At 54.7% G+C, this 24,621-nt stretch overlaps 1 protein-coding gene across 1 annotated transcript in view; it reads right to left on the bottom strand.

The window, feature by feature from the left end:
* Positions 1-24,621, bottom strand: part of GNB1L (G protein subunit beta 1 like) — a 57,487-nt gene that overhangs the window by 21,014 nt on the left and 11,852 nt on the right. The window contains exons 3-5 of the mRNA XM_042783398.1: positions 18,419-18,581; positions 13,961-14,059; positions 9,064-9,282 (exon numbers count right to left, since the gene is read on the bottom strand). Coding sequence (XP_042639332.1) covers positions 9,064-9,282; positions 13,961-14,059; positions 18,419-18,581 — 481 coding nt within the window. The remainder of the gene's footprint in view (positions 1-9,063; positions 9,283-13,960; positions 14,060-18,418; positions 18,582-24,621) is intronic.

The raw sequence follows: 24,621 nt of genomic DNA, 5'->3' as shown, positions 1-24,621 counted from the left end.
AGAAGGCTGGCGGTTCAAACCCACCAGCCACTCCTCGGAAGGAAGGTTGGGCAATCCTACTTCCGTAGTGATACTGCCTCGGAAACCCAAGGAAGGGTCGCTATGAGTCGGGGCCGACTTGACGGCACATAACAACAACAACAACAACAGGTGTAAAAAGACAGAAAAGATATACAATGCAAACAGCAAGTGTAAAAAGGCCAAGACAGCAATATTAACATCAGGCAAAGTCGACTTCAAGACAGAGTGCTACAAGAGGTTAAGGGCGCAGTGCCTAAGGCATTTGGCTGCTAACCAGAAAGTGGGCGGTTCAAACCCACCAGCCACTCTGTGGAAGGAAGATGGGGCAATCTACTTCCATAAAGATTTACAAACTTAACCCAATGCAAGTTGCTATGAGTTGGAATCGACTTGATGGCTTTTTCTTTTTTTTGCATGATACAAGGGTCACTCATTGCAATGAGGTAATGGTCCCACAAGGTCCCCAAGGCTGTCAATCTTTAGGGAGCAGACTGCCACATCTTCTTCCATGGAGCAACCAGTGGGTTTGAACTGCTGACCTTTTGGTTAGCAGCCAACTTTAACTGCTGTGCCACCAGGGCTCCTGTTCCTAAATGTTTATGCACCAACAGCAGGCTTCGAAGTTCATGAAACACAACAGACAGAACTAAAGGGAGAATGAGACGAGTCTATGCTCATAGTTGGAGGTTTTAAGACCCCTCCCAGTATCTGGTAGAGAACTAGACCAAAAAACCAGTAAGGATATTGAACCCCACAGACCTAACTGATGCTGACCAGAGCTCCGCCCAGGACTGCAGGACATACGTTCAAGTGCACATGATGCACTGGTCAAGATAGGCCATGTGCAGGGCCGGGGACGAGCCTCAGTAAATTTCTGCTTACTGGAATGAACTGTCCAGACCATACGCACTGACAACAGAATGCAGCTGGAGTAAAGCTAGCCACAATATCAACAAGTATTTGGAAATTAAAATCATATACTTCTAAGGGACCTCTGGACAAAAGGGAAAAAAACCACAAAGGAAAATAGAAAGTATTTTCAAGGGAATAAAAACCAAGACATAATATATCAAAATGTGTGGGACAGCTCCACAAGAGAAGGTCACTGGAAGCTGATTACTCAACAGCACAGGGGAGACCGCAGCATGGGGAGTGGCATTTCAGTGACCCCAGAACTCTGGGCCACCAGCTGCCTTTCCAGAGGGCAGGCCACACAGACACCCAGATTCTCACACTCACAGGCCACCACCACTAGCCATCAAGAGGCCCCACTATAGGTATTTATAAAGGATGGACATCTTGACTTCTGGGAGCAAAGCTTGACATACAAGAATGGATGGTGAGCAGGAAGTCTGCCCACTGCCACAGGACAAAATAAGCCTAAGATGTAACTAGTGGTGCCAGACACGTACAACTTGAGGGCACAGAGAGATTGAAGGTAAAAAGGATTAATAAAAATTCTAAAGGCAGTAAGTAACCAAGGTTTAAGGTTCTCAATGGCCGATTTTTTCGGAAGGCTCCATCCTTCTTCCCAGTGTCTTGGTCTGGAAGCTCCGCTGAGACCTGCCCACCGTGGGTGACCTGCTGGTATTTGAAATACTGGTGGCATAGCCTCCAGCATCACCACAACCTGCAAGGCCCTGCAGCATGGCAGACCGGCAGGCAAATACTGAAAACACCACAGACTGCCGGAAGGACCAAATCTGTCCTGGAAGAATGCAGCCAGAACGCTCTTTGGAAGGGAGAATGGCCAGCCTTCGTCTCACCTCCTATGGTCATGCTGTCGGAGGGACCAGTCCCTGGAGAGGGATATCATCCTTGGAAAAGCAGAGGGTCAGAGAAAGAGGGGAAGGCCCTCAATAAGATGGACTGACAGTGGCTGCAACGATGGGCTCGGGTACAGCAGGGGTTGTGAGGATGGAGCAGGACTGAGCCGTGTTTCATTCTGTCGGGCACGGGGTCGCTGTGAGTCGGAGCCCACTTGACGGCACTAACAACAAGTAACCAAAAGAAACCCGGCCTGAGCCATATTGTTGTTGTTACGTGCCATTGAGTCGGACCCGACTCACAGCGACCCCTCCTTGGGTTTCCAAGGCAGTATCACTACGGAAGTAGACTGCCCAACCTTCCTTCCGTGAGCCATATTAGTAGTTGGCAAAATAGCCATTTAGGCAAAAACATTTTCCAGAGATAACGAGGGTGACTAAAGAAAAGTTTCGATTCGCCAGGAAGGTTGCCATTTTAAACTTGTATGTTCCTAATTCACTTTCAAAATGCACAAGCGAAAATGGACAGAATTATGGAAGAAGTTAACAAGATCCGCCATAGCATGACGCTGTACCTACACCTTCCGGGGCCCCAATCACGCTCACGATGGGGACCCCTCAGCCTACGCACCTGACCTGGACCCCACGTGCCCCGGGAGGTCCACCCTCCTGAGGATGCAGCCAGCATCGTGCCCTGCTGCCACCCTGTGGCCTTCTCACTGGTCACTCCCTGACCCGCTGTCGAGCAGAGCGATGCTTCTCACAACCTTGAATCAGATGGTGTGGCTTCTCCACTCCAAAGCCCCGTGGGCTTCCTGGCGGCTGGCGGGCACTCAGCTCCGCCCACTGCTCCTCTCTGCAGCTGCCCCCTTCTGCTCCTAGGCACCTCCGCCCTCAGCCCTGCCGCTCCTCCTGGGCATGTCCCCGCCCCAGTCATCAGAGACAACTTCTCACTCCCACCTCAGAGATGCTCACTCTGCCATGACTTACAGAAAGGACAAGCTCCTCACTCCTCCCCTCTGAGACATCCCTGACCCCAGTCATGGAAGGAACAACTTCCTCACTGCTCTGTCTCTGTTCAGATACAGAGCCCCCGCCCCCTGCCGTGAAGGGCAGCCCGTGGTCCCTGTCACTTGCCCCGGTTTCTTTACATTGCTGCCCCCCTTCTCTGTGCACTCTTCTCTTCTAGAATGTTCTGTGGGGCAGGAACGTTTGGTTTCCTGCGGGATCCCTGTGCCTACAACAGTGCTTGTATGTAGCATGGATCCAAAATTCATTTGTTAAGTGTCTGGACATAAAATCTAGAGGCTACAGCAAACAAGACTGAAATCCAACTACTCAAACTTTTCTTTTGCACGGCAAATCCAGTTTAAGCCGAGTCCAAAGGCAACTGGGGAAAACGTGTGTAATTCACTGCACAGACAGCTGAATGAGTACTCTGCAAAGAGCACCTTGAAGTCAGGAAGAACGCAGCAGCTGGCACCTCAGCACAGCTCAGTGGGGGATGCCCGGCTGGGAGAGCACCGGGAGGCCACACACCTCCCCTCAACCTGACCAGACGCCCAGCCTCACTCAGTTCCACAAATCACACATGCGCTGAAACTCTATGTTTCCCTGTCAGACTTGCCAAGCTCTGTGGGCTGGTACTGGCCGTGAGAGCATCAGCAGCCTGACCAGAGCAGTAGGCACCGTGCCCTGGACCCTGCTTTCCCCACTGGGATTTCACTTGTAGACACCACCCCACAACCCGTGGCAGCACTGGGACCGCAGAGGCAGACCAGCTGTGGAGGCCACTGTGGAAGGCCGTGAACTTAGCTCTGGAGGCTCACAGAGACCTTCACTAATAGCCCAGCCTAGAGGTGCTGTGAAGGAGCTCTGGTAGCATAGTACCTAAGGCATTTGACTGCTAACTGGAAGGCTGGCGGTTCAAACCCACCAGCCACTCCACAGAAGAAGACTGGGCAATCTACTTCTGTAAAGATTTACCACCTTGGAAACCCAGTGGCAATCACTATGTGTTGGAATCAACTCGATAGCAGTTAGTTTTTATTTATTTATTTAGAGAATTACTGTGATGGTTACAAGATATTAGAAGAATCCGGAGCAGGGCTGTGAGCATGTGTGTGCATGGATGTGCGTCTGCTGGGTCTGCAGGGACCCACACCCGCACACGCACACTTGGATAGGTCAAAGATGCTGTGGCCTCCAGGGAGGGGAACTGGAGGCGGCGATCACTTGGAGCCCTTTTCCCTTATGAATTTTACACCCTCACCCCATGGCAGTTGTGGAGTAGGGACCCGTTAGGTACAGGCAGTGAGTGTCACTAGAATCCACTCAGGGCCCTGCTTCAGGTGACCTTCGTGGCTTTCCACGTTTATGTGATGTTAGTAACAGTGGGGCAATGCCCAGTGAGAAAAGAGCAGACTTAGGCTTGGGCCCTACTGACACACCCGAAAGCTGCGGCTGAGGAAAGGAATTTGGGTGTCAGCCCTTCACTGTGGTCTTTACCGACTTCGAAGACAGGCACATAGGTGAGGAGGTGGCACCCAGGGCGTGCCATGTAGGGCTGTCTGAGGAGGAGGCTGGTGGCCCTGGATTCTCACGGGGCAGGGCCCAGCTTCTGCATGGACAAATGCGGGACTAGCACAGCATCTCCCTCTGGAAAGAAACCACTGGCTCCACGAGGGTTCGACTACACTAGCAGGTTACCAGAGAGCCTATGAACGACACACGTGCCCGCGGCCTCGGCAGGCAGAGCTGTCAATGCCTGGGGACAGGCGCGCTGGTCTGCACACGGCAGCCTCCTACCCCATTCCTAGAGGCAGGCTACAGGCCAGCACTGCACAGAGCTCCCCCGTGGCAGGGAACAAGGAAGCAGTGCCCCCCCCCCCCAGTTGAGGGGGAACCTCAGATAAAGACAAATGCTTGTTCTGGGGGCTTGCATTTCCGAGAAGGCGGGACTTCTGACGGTGTCACTGCGAGGTGGGAAGCAGCTGGCGGAGACAGTGCCAGGCTCCACCCCCCCCAAGCAGACACGAGAGGCTCCCCTTGCATGCCAGCTCTTCCCTGCGCCTGTGGCGTGTGTGGGGCTGAGCCGACCCAGCAAGCCCCCCTTCTCTTATTTGGAAACTAGGCAAGTGCAAGGCTCTGGCCTCAGGAAGTGGGCTGGGGCCTTCCCGGGCTGCAGTCCTGCTCCCCCCAGCTGCTCGGCCGATGCCCCTCTAAATGCAGCAGCACCTTGGCGCAGTCGGGGAGCAGGGCGTGTGGCTCTCGCTCCTGCTGTGCAGATGGGAAGCCAGCCCAAGCCACGGGGCCGTTCGTGCAGGTCACGGAAGGAGTGAGCGCTGCAGCACGTGCGGTCAGCCCGCCTCCCGGCCCAAGGCTGACTGGGGTGAGCGATCCTCGTTATTGTTTAAAGGCCTAAAAATATCACGGCCTATAAATCAGGGTGTTCTTTCAGTCTTATGGGCACTGCCCCAAGTGTGCAGGGGAAGGAGTCTGCTAACCACCTGGGACTGACAATAGCTGATGCTCTCATGGGCTTGCAAAGCTCTATGGCGCAGGAGGCCTCCAGCACCGTCAACAGCCCCGAGGCTGGCGGGGCCCTGACAAGGTGGACCAGCACGCCACATCACCTCTGCGCTTCCCCACCAGCTCTACCCTGGATGCAGGGCCCTCCAGGAGAGATCTCTGGCCACCAAGTGGCTTTCACCAGGCATGACCTCAAGTACTAGGAATGCGCAGCGCAGCGAAGGCGCCATCTGGTTCCGATTACCCACGCTCTGGTGCAGGGAAACCTCATCTGCATCTCTGCTCCCAGAGCTCGCCAGGGAGAGATTGATTTGGGCTCATTAGAGACTCCAGGAAAAGGACACGAGGTAAGGCGCATTGTGTCCACGTGGCCCACAAGCTCAAGGCGGCGGCTGCGCCAGAGCACGAAGGGGAGGGAGACAGGTGGTGTCTGTGGGCCCAGGGAGGCGGCTCACAGCTGAGGGCGTGCGGCCACTGCACGGAAGGACACTATAAAAACAGTGAGGGTGTCCAGTCAGCCACCTGAAGGGCACTCTGAGAACAGTGAAGGCGTGTGGCTGGCTCAATGGAGTACACTCTGAACAGTGAGGGAATGTGGTCACTTCACTATAGGATCCTGTGAACAGTGAGGGTGTGCAGTCACCTCACTGGAGGACAGACACCCTGAACGGTGAGGGTGTGCGGTCACCTCACCAGAGGTCAGATACCCTGAACTATGAGAGTACACAGTCACCTCACTGGAGGACAGACACCCTGAACGGTGAGGGTGCGTGGTTGTCCCACTGGAGGACCCTCTGTGAACAATAAGGGTATAAAGCCACCTCACCTGTTCCCAGGTACTAAGGATACTTTAGATGATTGTCTTGGCAAAGTACAGCCACAGTCACTTCCTCCCCAAGGCCTGAGCTTTACAGAGCCTGAGACCCTCCTGGGCCTTGGAGGCCGACTTTGAAGGTGCCGCTGGGAGGACATGCAGGTTAGCCTCAGCCCTCTCCAGCTGGGCTCTTCCTTCCCGGCCTCTCCTAGGACAGCTGCCTCCTTGCAGGGCCGCCTTGGTGACTGCTGATGGGAAGGAGCCCGCTCCCATCTTGAAAGCTTTCCCCTCCTTTGATGTGGACGGGCTGTGCGCAGAGGCCCCCTACTGAGCCCCTCAGCACACATCATGCCAACCACTTGCATCCTGCAATTTCTAGTTTCCCCCTCCTGCTTTAACTTTTAAATTCATTAATATCCTCCTGCTTGAACTTTTAAATTGATCAATACAGTAAAACCAGCTTGGACTAGAACACACCCCATAAATTTAAGTCTTAACTTCCAGCAGCTGTTTCCTGAACAAGCCTGGGGAGATAGGCAGACCCCTGGGAGGGGCCTGCAGGAGGAACCCTGGGTGCAGGGAAACCTGGGGAGGGGTGGGGCCGCTCCGGGAGGGCGCTGAGGAGAGGTATGTCGATCAGGCTAAACAAGTTCAAGTCACAGCAGGACCGGACCCCCAGAGAGACATGTGGGTGCTGCCTGGCCTCTGCCAGGCTCAAGAAGCAGGAGGGAAGGGTCCAAGGTGCCAGAGCTGACAGCCTCCCACCCGGCTCAGCACGGGCTGCCAGCCCTGCCCCCGGGCCAGCCACCAAGCAAGACGGCAGTGACATGGGGGCTGCCTGAAGACTGAGCTCCTGGAGCCCAGCCTCCAGTCTCTAACCATCACCATCACCTAGATGGCTTTCCCACAGGCCACCGCCCAGCTCAGTGGCCATCAAGGCCTAGTGGCCTCCCTGCGGAGGTCTGCCTCTCACAACACAGGGCTTAGCCCACTGGGACGCACCTGCCCAGCCCCCCTGCCCTAGGCAGGTCACACTACCGAGACTCTCCCGTGTGCCCGGTACGGGGCTGACCTGGAATAGGAGGGGTGGTCCCAAGGGAGCACACAGCATGATGTCTGACTGTCTCGTCTGTGAGCCCATGTGGATCTTACCTTTCCCTCCTTCCCTTGGCTGTGGCCGCCTGCTGGGGTCCTCACACGCATCCCTCCCCCCTGAAGCCCTGCAGGCCTCACCCCTGCACTCCCTTCAGGTCCCTGTCCAAAGAGGGTGTCACTCCAGGGACATCAGGCTAGTCTCACCCCAGAGCCGTTGCTGGGCCCAGTTCTTTCCTGCCACAGCCCTCACTCTGGCCTTAACCTCCATTCTCCAGGGATGCCCAGTGACCTGCTTACTGCCACGTAAAAGGACACATCCTGGCCTCCCTCTGCCCCACCTCTGCCAAGCACTCCCGGCACTGGTGAGCCTGGCCTTCCAGGGGCCGCTGGCCTCCAGGCACCACAGTCCTTGGAGCTGCGCTGTGACCCCTCTGCTCCTCGGGCCACGCCCTCGGTCTGGCTGTCCTTGCTGCGTCCCTCCCCTGAAGGATCTAGCCACGATGTCCCATAGCTGCACCCAGAGCACAGTGGCACCTGTAGGGTCCTGCCGGCTGCTCGGCCAGCATCCCCGCCCCTTTCCAACCTGTCCAGATTTCTATCCAGGCCCACCTCTCCCCGACTCAGCCCGGTGCTTCAGGAATTCTGAGTGTTGCTTGTCAGGAGAAGCCTGACTGGTCCAAGTCTAGCCCCTCCCCTGGCATAGGAGCCCAGGCCGAGCAGGTGTGGGTGCATGACTGCCAGTAAAACCAGCGTGAGCCCAGCTCCCTGGCCTTTTCTGTGGGTGCGGCAGGCTGGCCGGGGCTGTTGGGAAGGACTTCCTGCTCTCAGGAGCCCAGAGTGATGCAGCCTCTTAGGTGTGGTGGGAAACCTAAAGTTCAACTGCAGGGGAGGCCAGCGCCCAGGGACCCAGACACCAGGTGGAGTGTTGGGGCTCAGTGCACAGGCCTCTCTCCAACAAGGGAGCCAAGGAAAGCCCACGAGAGGCCAGGGAGCTGGGCTCACGCTGGCTCTGCTAGTAGTCATGCTAGGGGATCCACAGCCCTAGCCTGTCCCTTCACAGCATAGCTTTTCGAAGAAGCTGGTCAAGTCTGAGGCTCCCTGGCTCGGGGCTCCTCACTCGCCTCTAGAAGCCAGTATGTGCTAGGGCCATCCTCTGGGGGCTGAGAGTCAGAGGACATCCCCAACACCTCATCCTCCATGGGCTGGAGCCCAAACCAGGACCTCACAAGAGCCAGGCCCAGACAGGAGGCTACCACCCATCACGTCCCTAACAGGAGCCAGGCACGCAAGGAACCACCACGTGCTCAGCACTGGGGCCAGCGGCCCAGACGAGGCCCAGGTGCCCTGCGTGAGCACGAGACAGGCAAGTCCCTCAGACGTGGGGGAGGCTTTCAGCAGCGTTCCACTCTGCCTCAGGCTCCATACCTGGCTCCCAGTGGCCCCCTTCGCGGCCAGCAGACCACCACACAGGGCGTGACTCCATGGGTGCTGGCCACATTGGGTTTTCTTTTTTCTTTTGATTAATTAGTTCCTTATTTGGCAAATTCCTCTGAGGTTGCCATGCTCCTGGAATCTACATGCCTTTTCTCTAGATGGACAAGACGTGACTGCTGTTAACCCGAGGTCTGGGAGAAACCCAAACCATGTGAACGGTTCACACACGCCCACGCCCCCTCTTCCTGCACTGGCCCTGTGGACCGGCCCGCTGCGCCCCGCCTCACAGTGATTAATTAGCCAGGGATCTGCAACAACTCCTCTTCATGCCTAAATATTTTTTCAGCCTATCAGACTGTTAGTGCAAAGCAGGATAAATGGCACCAGGTCCGGCGCACTGACCTTCAGGGCCTGCTGCTCGTCCAGGCTCCAGACAGCCAGCGCCTTCTCCGCAGAGCCTGAGACGCCCCTGGACTTCTGGGAGTCAAAGTCAAGGCCCATCACGGGCTCCGTGTGGCAGGCGATGCGGCTGTACACCTTCCTCTCGGAGACGTCCCACAGGGCCACGGATCCATCCTCGTAACCAGTCAGCAGGCGCGGGCGGGGGCTGGAGTCGGCCTGCTGGGAAGAGCAGGGCATCTGCTCAGCACACAGTCCCTCCCCCTGGAAGGGCCCTGCCAGGCTCGAGAGGGAAAGAGCTCACCGCTGGCGTGCACCTCTCCCGGCCAGCTGTGTCTGCAGTCTGACGGTAGCAAGTCGGTAGCCACCCACCCCCAGCACCCTCCGGAGTGCTGACACCATCAGCACGGGGCCACCATGGGGGCTGGTGCTGGGGGGTGTCCGGGAGGAACACGCATCGGAGGGCGTGGAGCTCCAGCCCACCACTCCGCCTGAAGGGCCCCTGCTGCCCAGCCTGGCACCACCCCATCGGTGTGCTGCTCCGTGCCTGCTCCCCTCTGGTACCCTGCAGCACCCTCCGGCCTCTTTGCCCCACAGCCCCTCCTGGCTCAGCCACTCATCCGTCTAGAACTGCCAGCCAAGGAAAAATCGTGAGCCCTATCGCCGTGAAAAATGAAATTTCTGTGCTTTGTCAATGTCGCTGCGGCAGCTCCCTGCCCCCTGGCGGCCCCCGGTGAGCCGATGTGGCGCTTACGGGTGCGCGCTGCGCTCCAGCCGGCCCTGAGCTATTGTGATGGATGAGGGCCTGGGTCAGAGGGCTCCGCACCCCGGGCAGACGACTCATTCATTTCAGCCTCTGAAATAAGTCCAGGAGAGGCACGCCACTGGGTCACACGACGCACCAGAGCAGCCCTCCCAACCTCCTCAGCAGAGCACTTGGTGCCGGCCGCTGGGCACCCTCTGTTCAGTGCCCAGGCCAAGGGGTGTGGTGTTGAGAGAAGGCCCCAGGGGCTGTGTTCGGGTACTGCCGGCAGGAAACGCCTCCAGGAGACCCAGGCTGCCTGCCAAAGAGCACACGGCAGCGAGGCGGCAGCCATCTCCGGGTTTGTCCTCTCCATGGAGCTGCCTGCCTTTGGTGCCAATGAAGTTTCAGGAATATCTGAGCACATCCTTCACTTCCGGTGAATGATTCGGAGAGGCGTGCTCCAGAGAAACCTGGTCGTCCCTGGAACACCCCTCCACGCTGCCTGGGCCCAGCCCCCTGCCTCTGGCTGCCCACAGTGAGAAGGGGGGCCTCGGGACAGGCGATGTCAGCAGGAGCTGCCCTCCTGGGATCCCTTCTGGGATTGTGATGGGCAGGCGGCCAGGGCTGGAAACGACAGCCCTCAACCCCCTGCTCCTATCTGGTGGGTTCTTGTCAATGAGGGTGTGGCGGCTCTTCTCTCTGCCCACCTGGGGGTCTGTGCAGCTCCATGCTGCACGGGGCCCACCTCCCCCACCGTGGGGGGCTGAGCAGCGTGGTCCAGTTTAGCCTGAAGACCCCAAGTCATGTGTCTGACGTGAGTGTATGTCACATATCAAACAGCCCAAGGAAGCAGAGCTTTCCTGTGGATCAGAAGGGGACACTGAGTCTAGAGGGTGTGCTTTGTGTCATGGGGGCCCGGTTAGTAATGGGCAGCCAGACTAGTTTCGATCTGAAGGGGGAGGGGTGATGAGGAGCAGCGGCTCCCCGAGACCGGGCCAGGGCTGCTCCAGAGGGTGGTGCCTCGGGCCCTAGAAAGAGTTGGCGCGATGAATTCTTGTCTGACGGTAACGTGTATTCACACAGAACGAGAGCAGAAGGCAGAGGACTGCAGAGGAGGCAGGAAGACTTCTCGGGGGAGGTGTGCGGCCTTGCTGTTTCTCTCAGCAGCTTGTCCTCTGTGGACCCCCAGCAGCAGGGGCTCTACAGTCATGAGAAGGATCTCAGTGTGGGATTAGGCCCCCTCCGTGGCTGATAAAAAGAAAGAACTCCATCTGGGCATTTTCAGTCACCTGACAGGATATTACTTGTCTCTGAAGACGCGGGCACAGGGCTCTGCGTTCGCCCCTTCTTCCTGGGCCAGCCCTCAGCCCTGGCACATGGGTGGCCTGAGTCCAAACCACACAGGCGAGCAGTCCTCCCCAGTGACCAACTGCACCAAGTTCTGAGGCAAGTTCAGACCAGGTGAGAACATCCGGACCACCAAACAAGGGAGGCGCCCCTGTGACTAGACGCCTTGTGGCTGCTTGGTGGGGCTGCCCACCAGAAGCTCGACGGGGGCCGCTTAACTCCACTCTCCTCATGGCGGCCAGTGTCCCTCCACTCACCGTCAGTGCAGCTGCCTCAAGCCCAGCCTGCCCCAGGCCACACCAGGCAGAGTCGCCCAGCCTCTCAGCATTGAAATAGCGCTGAGACCCCTCCATAGCTGACACGTTTGTTCCAGCTGGTCTCTGTCACCCAGTCCACATGGTGTCCGTGGCTTCTGTGTCCTGGAATGCCATGGCTAATGCTGGGTGACTCCACGTGCTTCCTGTCACTGACTGCTCAGCAGTGCAGGGGGTGACGCACAGGGCGTCCCTGGCCTGGAAGGGCGTCCTGTGGCCGAGGAGAGCAGAGGCCATGTGTCACCCCTGCCACCTGCCCACTCTGGGTCCGTCAGGGCTCCAGGCTTGCCTGCCCGCCCACCCTTGGCTTCTCTCCCAGCACAGTGGCCCTGCAGGCTCAGACTGATGTTACCACAGACAGGACAGAGCGCCTGTGGCTAAGGGACCCCTTGGGGCTATGGTCTTGGTACCAGCCACCCTCTCAGGTGAGGTTCTATAGGCGCCACATTGAACACTGGAGCCCTGGTGTGCAAGAGGAGCCCTGGACTCACTGCAGCCCAACTTGGGGTGGCCGGCTGGAGGGGCTCTGAGACCCAGGGCCTGGGAGTCCTGTCCTGAGAGCTGCTGCAGGTGACTCTGTACAAGGCTTCATTGGATCCTGACTTTTTATATCCTCATTATCGGAATGACTCAGGCTGGCTGCTTAGGGAAACAGAATGAAAAGACACCAGAGTATTTCAGAAAAAAACAAGCTGGTCACTCTGGCATACTCAGACACATAGGTTACAGTTGGTAGCTCTTGGCTGGGGGAGAAAAAGAAACACTTGAAATGAGCGTAGCTGTTTCTGAACAGAACCCTCGGCTGGATCTGTGTCAACCAATGTGATTTGTCCTTCTGTCAGCTCCGTTAATTGCCTAACAAGTTGGTACATCCCGTTTCTACACATTTTTCTGTTGGAATTTTTACATGATTGTGCAGTGAACAGCGTTTCCCAGGGAGTGAGATGTGAGTGAAAAGTCTAGCGTGGCATCCTGCCCCAAGACGGCAGACTTTGCGATGTGCGCCTGCGGCTCCTACGTCCTTCGCAGGGTGTCTCTCACCCCCACAGCCTTACGGAAGCCCTCAGAGTGCAGCGTGACACACCGAGGCAGCATGTAGCCCAGCCTCCAGACACCACAGCCCGACCTCAACAGCAAATCTGTGGGTGCCAGGAACTGTGTCTCTTCAGGCAAGTGTCCCTCAGGTGCCCCAGCCCCCCTGAAGCTCCCGTTTCCTCATATAACCCCACCCCATGGGTGACCTGAGAGGCTGTACTGGGCAAAGCAACAACACAAGACCGCTGTGTCGGCAATCCCGCTTCCCAACCCTAACCATTCTCCGTCAGGAAACGACAGGAGAAGGACGGCCAGCGATGAGGGTGAGCGGAGTGCCTTCTGGTGGCAGGGAGACAAGCCCCTCGGGACAGGGTCTCTGGGGCGTGCGCTCCAGCGGAGTCTTGTCTGCCAGGCAGCCATTTCTAGACTGCCCCAAAGGAGCACCAGGCAGGATGCCCAGCCCGCCTAGCTGACTTTAGGAAGAATTCAAAAGGCAGAGAGGCTCGAGGAGGCAAGCACTGGACGGCTCAGAAAAAGCCTGAGGAATGGACGGCACTGGGGCAATAGCCCTTTGTGGGGGGAAGACTGCTCAGTAACCAAGTACTCTCAAGACGGGTACCAGCTCACGGCCTACTTACGTGGGCCTCTGTACTGGAGAGGACACGTGTGGCTCAATTTCCCCATAATTGTTCCTCAGTGAACAAGCCAAACACTTTGCTTTGCTGCCCCAAACAAGGAGGGAGGCCGCTTCCCCAGGAAGAGGGCAGGGCTGCAGCCAAAGGCCGTGGCCTCTGGGTAGAGGTGGGCCGGTCCCGGAGGACGCCCCTGCAGACTGAAATCCATCCCGCCAGGACTGAGGCCTGCCTCCCTCCGAGATCCACCCCCAGTGACCCCCACCGGGGCCCCAGCTCCTGCTGCCAGCCCCAGGACGTGCCCCCTGACCCTCCCTGATCAGAGAGAGCGGCCTAGAAAGAAGGAGAAGGCTGGGCTCAGAAATCCTGCATGGCTGCAGAACGTCGACACGTTAAGCCCATTCCCATGTCTGAAAGTTAAAGAAGTAACAAAACTTAATCCCCAAGAAAAGCAAGGCCATGCAGGCTTACAGGGGTTAGTCAGCATGTCCCTCCCTCTCAGCTCTCTGCAGAGCTGGAAGGATCCAGAGAGAGAGGGGCAGACATCTCCCAGGAGTGGCTGACGCCCACTGCCGCGGTAGCCCCTTCCCGCTGCCACCAGCAGGAGGGCGCCCTCATGGTGAGCCCGCCTGGAACCCACTGATGACAAGAAGCGGCTCTGAGCCAGGCCTCTGCTGGCGTGATTTCAGGAGGGCTCCCTCCTCCAGGCAGGGGCGGGGCGAAGCCCTGAGCCAGGGACACTGGGGCTGACTGCTGTGACTGGCCTGACTCACGGCCACGGCGGGCGTGGCCTGCAGGGCGTGTCTCGCGCGTGCGCACGGCCGTACCTGCCACAACTCCAGGCACATGGGCATGCCCAGCTTGGCACCCGCCTCTGGCTTCAGGGTGCACACTGACGTCTTGGATGGCATCTCCAGGATCTCAACCTGACAGGAAGAAAACAAGGTGATCTGGGCCGACGCCAAGTCGAGTCTGCACTATACAAACAAGAGACTTTTAAGGAGATTAGCCAAGGCTGATGTGAGTTTCTGTCTGTTCCCCGCAGGAGCCTGGGAGCCGAGCCTTCTAATTAGGCTGCCCAGGCTCGTGGGCTGGGGCGCTGCAGGGCCCTTGCGTAACACACCTCACTCCTGAGTGACCGGCGTTCCTGCCTGGCAGCCGCCCCCACCTCTCACTCTCACACTCTCCACGGAAGAGAAAGCCTGGCTTACTGCAGCTCCGAGTCGTAGTTGCACGACTCCCGATCTCTGCTCACTTCTCCTTCCCAGTGTACATGTCTACCTGGTGAACGACTTTGAACTGCCCTGGACCTGCCTGATGGTCTAAAGAACCCCAGAGCACACACCCACAGAGCCACCGGCACACGTAAGGGACAAAAATGACGAAGGCCCCAGGTGACCTTAGCCGGAAGGTGGCCTTCTCCACCCCTGCGACCTCTGCATGGCTTCAGGGCTGCACTCCACGCACCCCAGACAGCACAGGCCTCCTGCAGCCTGCGCGGCCAGGTGTGTGGCACCCACGTGGTTCTGGGGCATCCCCCAGTGGTACTCCCTTCAGGGGCTGGCCGAGGCTGTAAAGAGCCAGGTCCTCGGCATCCCTTGTCCCTGAGCGCCAGCTTCCTCATCCACAAAGTGAGGACGTGGAGACCCTCACGTAGGCTGCGATGTTAAGGGGTGCCCACGTGTCCTACTCTTGCAGGAGACTTGGCTAAATGCTCCTGTCTGTGCCTTCACTTCTCAGGAGATTCTACTGAAAAGGTCTAGGCACATCCCCGTCCCCGCCATGATCCTGTGACCTGGGGGTACATCTACACGCTCCCACGGCCTCATGAACGGGGCAGGCATGGCCATGAGTTGCGGGTGAGAGTGACTGTGTGGACAACACCACACAGCAACGATGTGCAGCGCCACAGACAGCCCGACAGGGCTGCACAGTGTCCTTTGGCCTGACACTGTGACATCCCCCCAGTCTGTGAAACAAGAACCTGAGATCCGAGAAGCTGGAGGCAGTGAGTGGGCAGAATGCACACTCCTTTATCCGGCTCCTTGCACTTTATCCCTGCCCTCTCGGGCCAGGCTGGACGTTACAGCAGCCTGGGGAGAGCATGAGACCAACGCCATAGCTTCACCCATGGTCTCACCCTCAGGGGCCAGAATGCCCACCATGGTGTCTGCCATGCCACCCTCACTGTACGGTCCAAGTATATGGTCTGAGGTCAAGGCAGAGTCCCAAGCTGGAGTCCCAGGCCTGCCACACACGTGTAGTTGACAAGGGCAGAGCACCACGTATGTTCAAAAGAGGCTGCCAGGCAGGCAGAGAGCCAGGCAACCCTAGCCCAGGGTTCCCACCAGCGCAGTCTGAGACCAGCCTGAGCCTCTCCACAGACAGGACCTCGTGGCAGGGTGCTCTCTGGGCAGGCGTGGAAGATTTCAGCTCCTCCTTTCTACACCTCTCTCACCAGGTTTTTGAAATGAGGCCCGCCACTGCTGCAGACTGTCTGGCAGGCGGGCACATTTCCCAAGGCTACCTGGGCCATGGGGAGCTGTGATGGGGGGCACGGAAGCCCCCTATCCCTCCTGCTCCAGGAGCCCATCACATGCTGGGTGCCGGGAGGAAGGAGCACTGGACACGTGGCTAGAGCTGAGAGCTTGTGTGGGACTGACCGCAGACAACGTGGGCCACGGGCTCAGCTGGGGAGGTCTGCTCTGATCTGTGTCCGGAAAGCCAACCTCGGGCGGCGATGAGGAGCAGAGGTACGAGCGTGAAGGCAGCAGGGGCCAGGACAGTGAGGGCATTATGTGAGGGTGAAAGCCAGGGCAGTTCTGGGGCTCCCAGGCTGGGTGCTATGGGAGGGAACATGGGAACACCAAGAACCAAATGTGGGTGCAGAAGGCCAGATGCCTGTGGGCCTGAGTGCGAGAGTACCCTGCAAGGAGTCCACCAGAGGCACGAGGCTGGAGGTGGGGACGGGCCCAGCGGGGTAGGCTGGCCCGGGGCCCAGGCTGACAGAGCCAGAGGGGCTCTGCACGCTGGCTGAGGGCACATGCCCCGTGGCCGGAGCCTCCCAAGACAGGCTGTGCTGTCTTTCTGGCACACAGCTGCAACTTTTGTTTCCAGAGGAAAATGTTTGGTTTGGGCAAGAGCAACCACCCATGCACCCACGTTGGGGTGAGAGCGCATGCTCACTGGACATTGCCCGGGCCCAGGCCAGCCAGGCTTACCCAAGACCCTGTCCAGGTAGGTTCCAGATGGACACACAGAAAACGACCATCTCCCAGGATGTGCCAGGTCCCAGCCCCTCTGCCTGAAAACCAGTGATCCTGCCCGCACCTCAGGGCTGCCGGTCAGGGGCCGGAGGAAGGCGGGCCTGCATGCAGCACTGGCCAAGGGAAGCCAAGGCGGACCCACACTGTATGTGTGGCGTCAAGCCCACCAGGCCTGGGAAGGTGGCAGTGTCTATCCTGGGCTGCCAACCAACCTCACTGTCTGGAGGTGGTTGCGATGGAGGTGCGGCAGTGTGGAAGATGGCATGGAGCCCCACACCTCAGAAGGAAGAACCATTTCCTTGATCTGACTTGGTAACTCCTGAGCATACACAGCGTGCTTACTTGGGCCTGCGGACAGGAGGGGGCTGGTCGCTGCCCACGATTACTTGGGTGCCTAGGTGGCGCGAGCCATCCAGGAGGGACACACCCTTCTACTTCACATTAATAAAACTTGTAACAGGTTTTTGGCAAATTGGCAAGAAAAGTGCATGTAGCTCCTAATTGGGGATTTAAACGCAGTCGGGAACAAATAAATGCCTGTTCGCATCTCATTATTTATGAACGGAATCTGCTTTAAGACAAAATAACTCCTCTTGGGCAGGGGCCAACATAACCGTGTGCACGGAGAACCTCGTCAGCGTCAGCTCCAAGTGGGTGCTGTCCTGCCCAGAGTCTCTACTTAAAAGGCTCGATGGTGCCAGTGGGACTGCAGACCAGGCCCCAGAACACAGGAAGGGCGGCAGGTGCGAGATGCGGCCCCTCCCTGTACACATGCTTCCTTCGCTGCCCTGTCGCCCACGCTTAGAGCAACGCTGTTCTTCCCACGTGCCTCTCTGCTCCTCCTGATCTCACAGCCACTGCCCCATGTGCGTCTCTGGTCACTGCTTCTCCTTGCCCTTCTGCTCACAAGAGCCGGCGCTCCAGCCTCGGCCTCCCGCTCTGTAAGCAACCCCGTCCCCTCTTGCTTCCAGTCCCAGGCTGCACCCGTGTCTCGGCGCCCACTGGCTCTGCTTCCGCTGCCCCTGAATCTCACTCGTCCACATCACTGGCCTCTGCTGCTGACCCTTTCTGCTTAGCATGGTGGTGGGCAGCATCCTGTATCCTGACCTCTCACACCCCAGACTCTGCAGGTCCCCTGCTCACCTCTTCTGTTCTGCACCACAACCGCCACCCAGGTGCCAGCCCTCATCCCCACGTCCCCACCACCTCCAGGCCCCTCCCCAGGCCCTGCCTGGGGTGCCAGTCCTTCTTCCCTGAAACATGGCTCCCTCTTGCTGTCCTTGCTTAGAGGCCCGTCCCAATCTTGGGAAGGGCTCCATCTCTACCCACCACCTCCTCCTGCCAAGCGTCCTCCAGAACTTCCCTTCATGTGTGCACACGTTTCTCAGTCCTGTCTCCCTCCAAGCTGCCTTGGTGGCACTGAGCCTGACACTGTGGGTCCACCCTGGCCCACCGTCCTGCAGGGCAGCATGGTGTGGGCAGAGCCTCCCAGAGACACCAGCCCACTCTGCTACCAGGCACAGTGGTGGGAGAAAGGGATGTTAGAGAAGTGCCCCTGTTGAAGCACCCTTAGACCACTTTCCTGACCCTTACCACCACTCAAAGAGAAAGGCTTATCACCAGGGGTACTTCGCAAGTGATGAGGGACCTAGGTTTAGCAAGGTGGGCATTGACCCCAAACCAAACCAAACACACTGCCATTGAGTTGATTCCAACTCATAGCAATCCCCGTTGGGTTTCTGAAGTGGTAAATCTTTACAGAAGTAGATTGCCCCATCTTCCTTCCATGGAGTAGCTGGTGGGTTTGAACCTCCAACCTTCTGATTAGCAGTCAAATGACTTAAGCACTGCACCACCCAAGGAAGCTGTAATTGCCACCAGGCAGCAGACCCCCATGACAGCTCCATTGGGTCCTACAGAGTGGGACAGTTGTACCGCCAATCCAGATGCTAATGGGGAACCCACTTGTTTCAGGGGAGTGGAGCATCCAGGGACTTCTGGGACAGGCAGGGTTCTTACCTCGTCGTTGCCTCCCCCAGGCATGGCCAGCATCCAGCGTGGCGGAGCCCTGGCCAGCACGGTGCTCCTGCAGAAGCCTACGCTCTTGAGGTGCACAGAGTCCACAATAGCGTTCCGGCCCTCTGCCAGGTCCCACAGGCACAGCCGCTGGTCCCGGCCCTGGCTTCCAAGGCAAGAAAGGCTGTGAGGCTCCCCAGTGACATTTCGTGCACCCCGTGCAGACAAACATCAGCTTGCCCCTGCCAGCCACCACCTCCCGGAACCCAAGGTGGAAGGCAGGCTTTCTGTGTGCATTGCATCAGTTCTGGTAGGCTGATAACCCTGGCCCAGTGCTAACTATTAGAGTCTGTGTGCAAGTACTTCCAATGCCCGGATGTGCTCCCAGGGGTCAGAGGAGTGCATGGCGGGTGAAGTACACCCCCTGGGACCTGAATCTCATGGGCCTTCCAGCCATTCTCCTGCTGCTGACGCTGCACTTCCCCCTCTCTCTTTGTGAATTAACTTTTCCAACCTCACATTCCCACTGGCAGGTCTTTCCCAAGTGAACAGGAAACCTATGTCCATACAAACACCTGTCCATGAATGTTTAGAGCAGATCTATCCATCATCCCCAGACACTGGGCATGACACAGGTGTCTTCTCTATGGGCAAATGGGCGGCAGTGCACTGTGGTACCTCTGCACAGCCAAGTGCCCCTCAGCAATGCACAGGAATAGGCCGTGACAAAGGCAGCAAACTGGATGAATCTTAAATGCATTGTGTTCAGTGAAAAAAGCCAGATCCCAAAGACCACATACCATGCCATTCCACCCATATGGCATTCTAGAAAAGGCAAAATTATAGGGAGTGGTTGCCTCTAAAGGGGCCACACAGGGAACAATAATGGTGATGGACTGCTTGGCCTGGAATAGGGTGATGGACACCCGATTTGTCAAATCATACGGCGTGAACGTGACTGTATGTTAATAAAAACAAAAATGAAACCAATCAGGATGTCAAGATCCCAGGATGGAATGCAGATTGGGACAAACATGTCCAACTGTCTTAATGTAGGGCACACTGCACTGAAGGAGGCGGGGTGGAGCTGAATTACGTAATTCGGGAAAAATGTTCTGACTAGATACTCCCAGATCAAAGGTAGCAATGACTATACGCAACACAGTACTCTAGTCGGTAAATGTGTTTCTCAGGGGTTGTTGTTGTTGTTCTTGTTGTTATTTGCCGTTGAGTTGGCCCCGACTCATAGCGACCCCTCCTTGGGTTTCCGAGGCAGTATCACTACGGAAGTAGGATTGCCTACGGGTTAGCAATGCTGAAGCCTCTTTATGAGTATGTTGTTGTTGGTAGGTGCTGCTGCGTTGGTTCTGACACAGAGCAACCCTATATACAACAGATGAAATACTGCCTGGTCCTGCACCATTCTACAATCATTGCTATGCTTGAGGCCATCATTGTGGCCAATGTGTCAAGCTGTCTCATTGAGGGGCTTTCCCTTTTTTACTGCCCCTCCAATTTACCAAGCATGAGAACCTTCTCTAAGGAATGGTCCCTTCTGACAACGTGACCAAAGTACGTCTGGCCATTCTCACTTCTGAGAAGCATTCCAACTGTACTTCCAAGACAGATTGGTTCATTCTTCTGGCAGTCCACAGCACAGTCAATATTTTTCACCAACATCACAATTCAAATGCATCAATTCTTCTTTGGCCTTCCTCATTGATTGACCAGCTTTCACATGCACATGAGGCTACTGCAAATACAATGGCTCGGCGCAGGTGCACCGCAGTCTTCAAAGTGGCATCTTTACTCTTTACTCTTTTGCGGCACATTTGCCCATTTGTTTCCCTGACTGCTGCTTCCGTGGGCATTGCAAGGATCTGTGTGAAATGAAATCCTTGACAACTTCAATCTTTGCTCCATTTATCACGATGCTGCTTCTTGGCCCAGTTATGAGGATTTTTGTTTTCTTTATGTTGAGATGTACATCATCCTGTGAAGACTATGCCAAGAAATTTAGAAGACAGCTACCTGGCCAACTGACTGGAAGACATTCATATGTGTGCCCATTCCAAAGAAAGGTGACCCCACAGACGGCCAAAATTATCAAACAATACCATTAATATCACATGCAAGTAAAATTTTGCTAAAGATAATTCAGCAGTACGTTGACAGGGAACTACCAGAAATTCAAGCTGATTTCAGGAGAGGATGTGGAACAAGGGCTGTCATTGTTGATGTCAGGTGGGTCTTGGCTGAAAGCAAAGAAGATCGGAAAGATGCTAACCTGTGTTTTATTGACTATACAAAGGCATTTGACTGTGTGGATCATAATAAATTACGGGTAACATTGGGAAGAATGGGAATTCCAGAACACTTAATTGTGCTGAAAAGGAACCTGTACACAGGCCAAGAGGCAGTCATTTGAACAGAACATGGGGATCCTGCGTGGTTTAAAATCAGGAAATGAGTGTGTCAGGGTTATTTATATTCTTTCACTATACAAGTATATTAGGATCGAACAAATAATAAACAGTGGGTAATTGGAGACCAGCATCTCCCAGTCAAAGAAGGAGCAAGGTGGGAAGTAAGAATGAGCCCTGTGGTGCTGAATTAAAGTTGGAGACATCAGTGTGGTTTCATGTTTCTTTAAATACATACATATATATATATACATACATACATATACATATATATATATATATATATACACACCACACATACACACAGAGATATAGAAACAATACGGATGAATACATAAGCGTGGGTTAGTATATACACATATACAGGCAGTCCTCGACTTATGAAGGGGTTCCATTCCAACGATTCCGTCATAAGTTGGTTCTGATGTAAGTTGAATACTTAGATTTTTTGTAAGCTTTCATTATTATTGCCTTTTAGTATCAGTATCTTTATGAATCATAACATTGAACATCTGTGAGTGAACATCTGAGAATGATAACAGCAAACTGTGTGCTACAACACTGACCCACTGCCATAGAGTCAATTCTGACTCATAGGGACCACCATTGGGTTTCCAAGGAGGTAGATCTTTACAGAAGTAGATTGCCCTGTCTTCCTTCCACGGAGCAGCTGGTGGGTTAGAACCACTAACCTTCTGGTTAGCAGTCAGATGCCTTAGGCACTGTGCCATCAGAGCTCCTGATTGCTAATAATAAGATGTGAAAAAAAAGAGACAGTTTTCAGTACAGTTCGCATAACTCAAATATCAAATATCATAAGTTAGGGACTGCCTGTATCTCCCAGTTCTGTCCAGTGGGGAGGGCCTGAAAGCAGTAACACCTCAGTAGGAATGAGCACACCAGCGGCTAGACCTCGGTTTCTAAAACCATTATTCTCCAATAAAAGAAGCTAGGTTTCTGGAAAAATGGCTGATTCTAGGACGGGGCAGGGAAAGCGCAAGATGAGTTTTAAGCAAATTTTAGTGCCAAAAAAATAAGGAAATGCTTAAAAAGTAAAAGAAAAGATGACTAAAGTGGAAAGAGTGGTGGAAACAGGAAGTCTGTACCTGCACACAACCCGAGTACCTGCTGCAGGCAGGGTCCTCCCGTGGAGGCTAACACCACTGAGTGAAACTTTGAGAGAAAACAGGTATCTGCATAGCTTCAAAGTATCTCGCCCCAATATGTATTGATTACTGTGGTGGATTTAAGATACAACCACACATTCTCTGACATTTTTCCCCCAGGAGGTGAAGTTTAATTGTCCTTGAGTGTGCACTGGACGCAGGGACTTGCTCCTAAGGGACACAGCCCCAGGCCAGATTCATTGCCGTTGAGTCAATTCCAATTCACAGCAACCCCGGAAGGACAGAGTAGAACTACCCCATGTGGTTTCCAAGGCTATACATCTTTACAGAATCAGACTGCCTCATCTTTCTCCTGTGGAGTGGCTGGTGGGTTTGAACTGCCGACTTTTTGGCTAGCAGCTGAATAGCTTAACCACCGGGCCACCAAAGCACCTTAAGGAACACAGTAGGCAAGAGGAAATTTAGCAGACACCACTTAACCAAGGGCATACTGCCCGGTTTAAAATCAAGGTGTGCATCAGGGTTGTACCTGTCCACCATACTTATTCAATTTCCACGCTGAGCAAATAGTCTGAGAAGCTGGACTACGTGAAAAGGCCGTGGCATCAGGATTGGAGGAAGAACCATTAGCAACCTGTGATGACACAACGTGGCTTGCTAAAAGTGAAGAGGACTGGAAGCACTTACTAACAAAGATCAAAGACTATAGTCTGCAGTATGGATTACACATCATAAAACAAAAATCCTCACAACTGGACCAATAAGCAACATCACGATAAATGGAGAAAAGATTGATGTTGTCAAGGATTTCATCATACTTGGCTCCACAGTAAACACCCAAGGACGCAGCAGTCAGGAAGTCAGACACGGTATTGCATCAGGAAAATCTGCTGCAAAGGACCTCTTTAAAGTGTTAAGAAGCAAAGGTGTCACTTTGAAGATTAAGGTGTGCCTGACTCAAGCCATGGTATTTTCAATCACCTCATAAGCATATGAAAGCTAGACAACAAATAAGCAAGACAGAAGAAGAGTTGATGCCTTTGAGTTGTGGTGTAGCAAAGAATACTGAAAATACCATGGACTGCCCGAAGAACAAATAAATCTGTCCTGGAAGAAGTGTAGCTGGAATGCTCCCTGGCAACAAGAATGGCCAGACTCCATCTCACCTACTTTGGTCATGCTGTCAGAAGGGACCATTCCCTGGAGAAGGATACCATGCTTGATAAGGCAGAGGATCAGCGACAAAGGGGAAGGCCCCCAACAGATGGAATGACACACTAGCTGCAATGATGGGCGGAAGCAGGGCAGGGCTCGCGAGGACGGGGCGGGACCAGGCAGTGCGTTGTTGTTGTACACAGGGTCACTGTAAGTCAGAGCTGACTCGATGACACCTAACAATAACAACAATTTAACCAGGAGGTCAAGGTTAATATCACCAGTAATAGGTCATGTGGTTGTCCTGATTCCCTGACAAGAAGGACGCTTCGATCTATGAACTTCCTCTCAAAAGTTGCACAGTGATTATTACAAGAGCTATTGATAAATTGTACATCTGTAAAAAGTTGAATTGGCAAAAGTTGTGTGATAGATATATTTACAATGACAATAAAAAAAAAAAAGAAGAAGAAGAAGAAGAAAAAGACTAGCTGCTGAGGCTGGTTATGTACAACCAAACACTTCATGAGATTTGGTTTCTTGGTTTGGAGGTTTAGGGTCATGGCTTCATGGGACATCCCAGTTACTGGCCTAATGACATTTAGTGCTTCTGTTTTATCTCCTACTTTGTATGTAGTTCCTGAGGACTTAAAAGCTTGCAAGTGAACATTTAAGGCACAACAACTGGCCTCTACTCACTACAGCAACAGAGGGAGGAGTCAGGACTAGGAGGAGGACATGGAACGCGTGGCTAATTGTGCCATGAACAACTGCCTCCTTTGTCACAAGACAAGAACAATTTGCTACGACTGCTGGACATTTTGATCGAAGATTCTACAGGAATCCTGACCAAAAGGGGGAAAACGCAGAAAAGAATTCAAATTCTCATGTATTCCAGACTTTCTGGAGCCAGGGACAATGGATGAACCCTTAAAACTATTGCCCTAAGATAATCTTTAAACCCCAAACCAAAAACATGCCCTGAAGTCTTCTTAAAACAAAAGTTTAACTAGTTTAAAAAAAAAAAAAAAAGTCTGCTTTGAGTGTTATGCTCTTTCAAGAACTACTTATACAGGATCAAAGTGACAATAACTCAAAAGATCAGACAGAAACCTTTCGGGGCAATGAGTTTATGCTCTTGAGGAGGCAACAACTCAGGAAAGGAGGGTGAGAAGGTTGTACAACTTGAAGAACGTAATCAATGTCACTGATGTCATGTCATCACCTCCACGACGAGACATGCCACGAGCAGCCCATCAGTTGAAAGAGACTTTCCTCAGGGTTGTGGCCTGCTTCCAGTATACATATGGACAGCCTGGGAGAATTCTCAGGTTTTCACCTGGATCTCGGTCCTGCATCTGTCTTGCTCCTCAGCCCCAGTTCCCAGAGCTGAAGCGTGGCCTGCTGCGTTGCTTGCCAACCCCAAGATTGTTGGCTTCCAGCCTGTGAACCAACAATCTGCTAATCTTGGATTCGCCATCTGCTGAAGCCAGCAGCCTGC

This window comes from Orycteropus afer, unplaced genomic scaffold (genome assembly GCF_000298275.1).
Source record: "Orycteropus afer afer isolate SDZICR_OR568_19922 unplaced genomic scaffold, OryAfe1.0 scaffold01034, whole genome shotgun sequence".
Taxonomy (NCBI): Eukaryota; Metazoa; Chordata; class Mammalia; order Tubulidentata; family Orycteropodidae; genus Orycteropus; species Orycteropus afer.
This window is presented reverse-complemented; position numbering and strand designations above follow the sequence as displayed.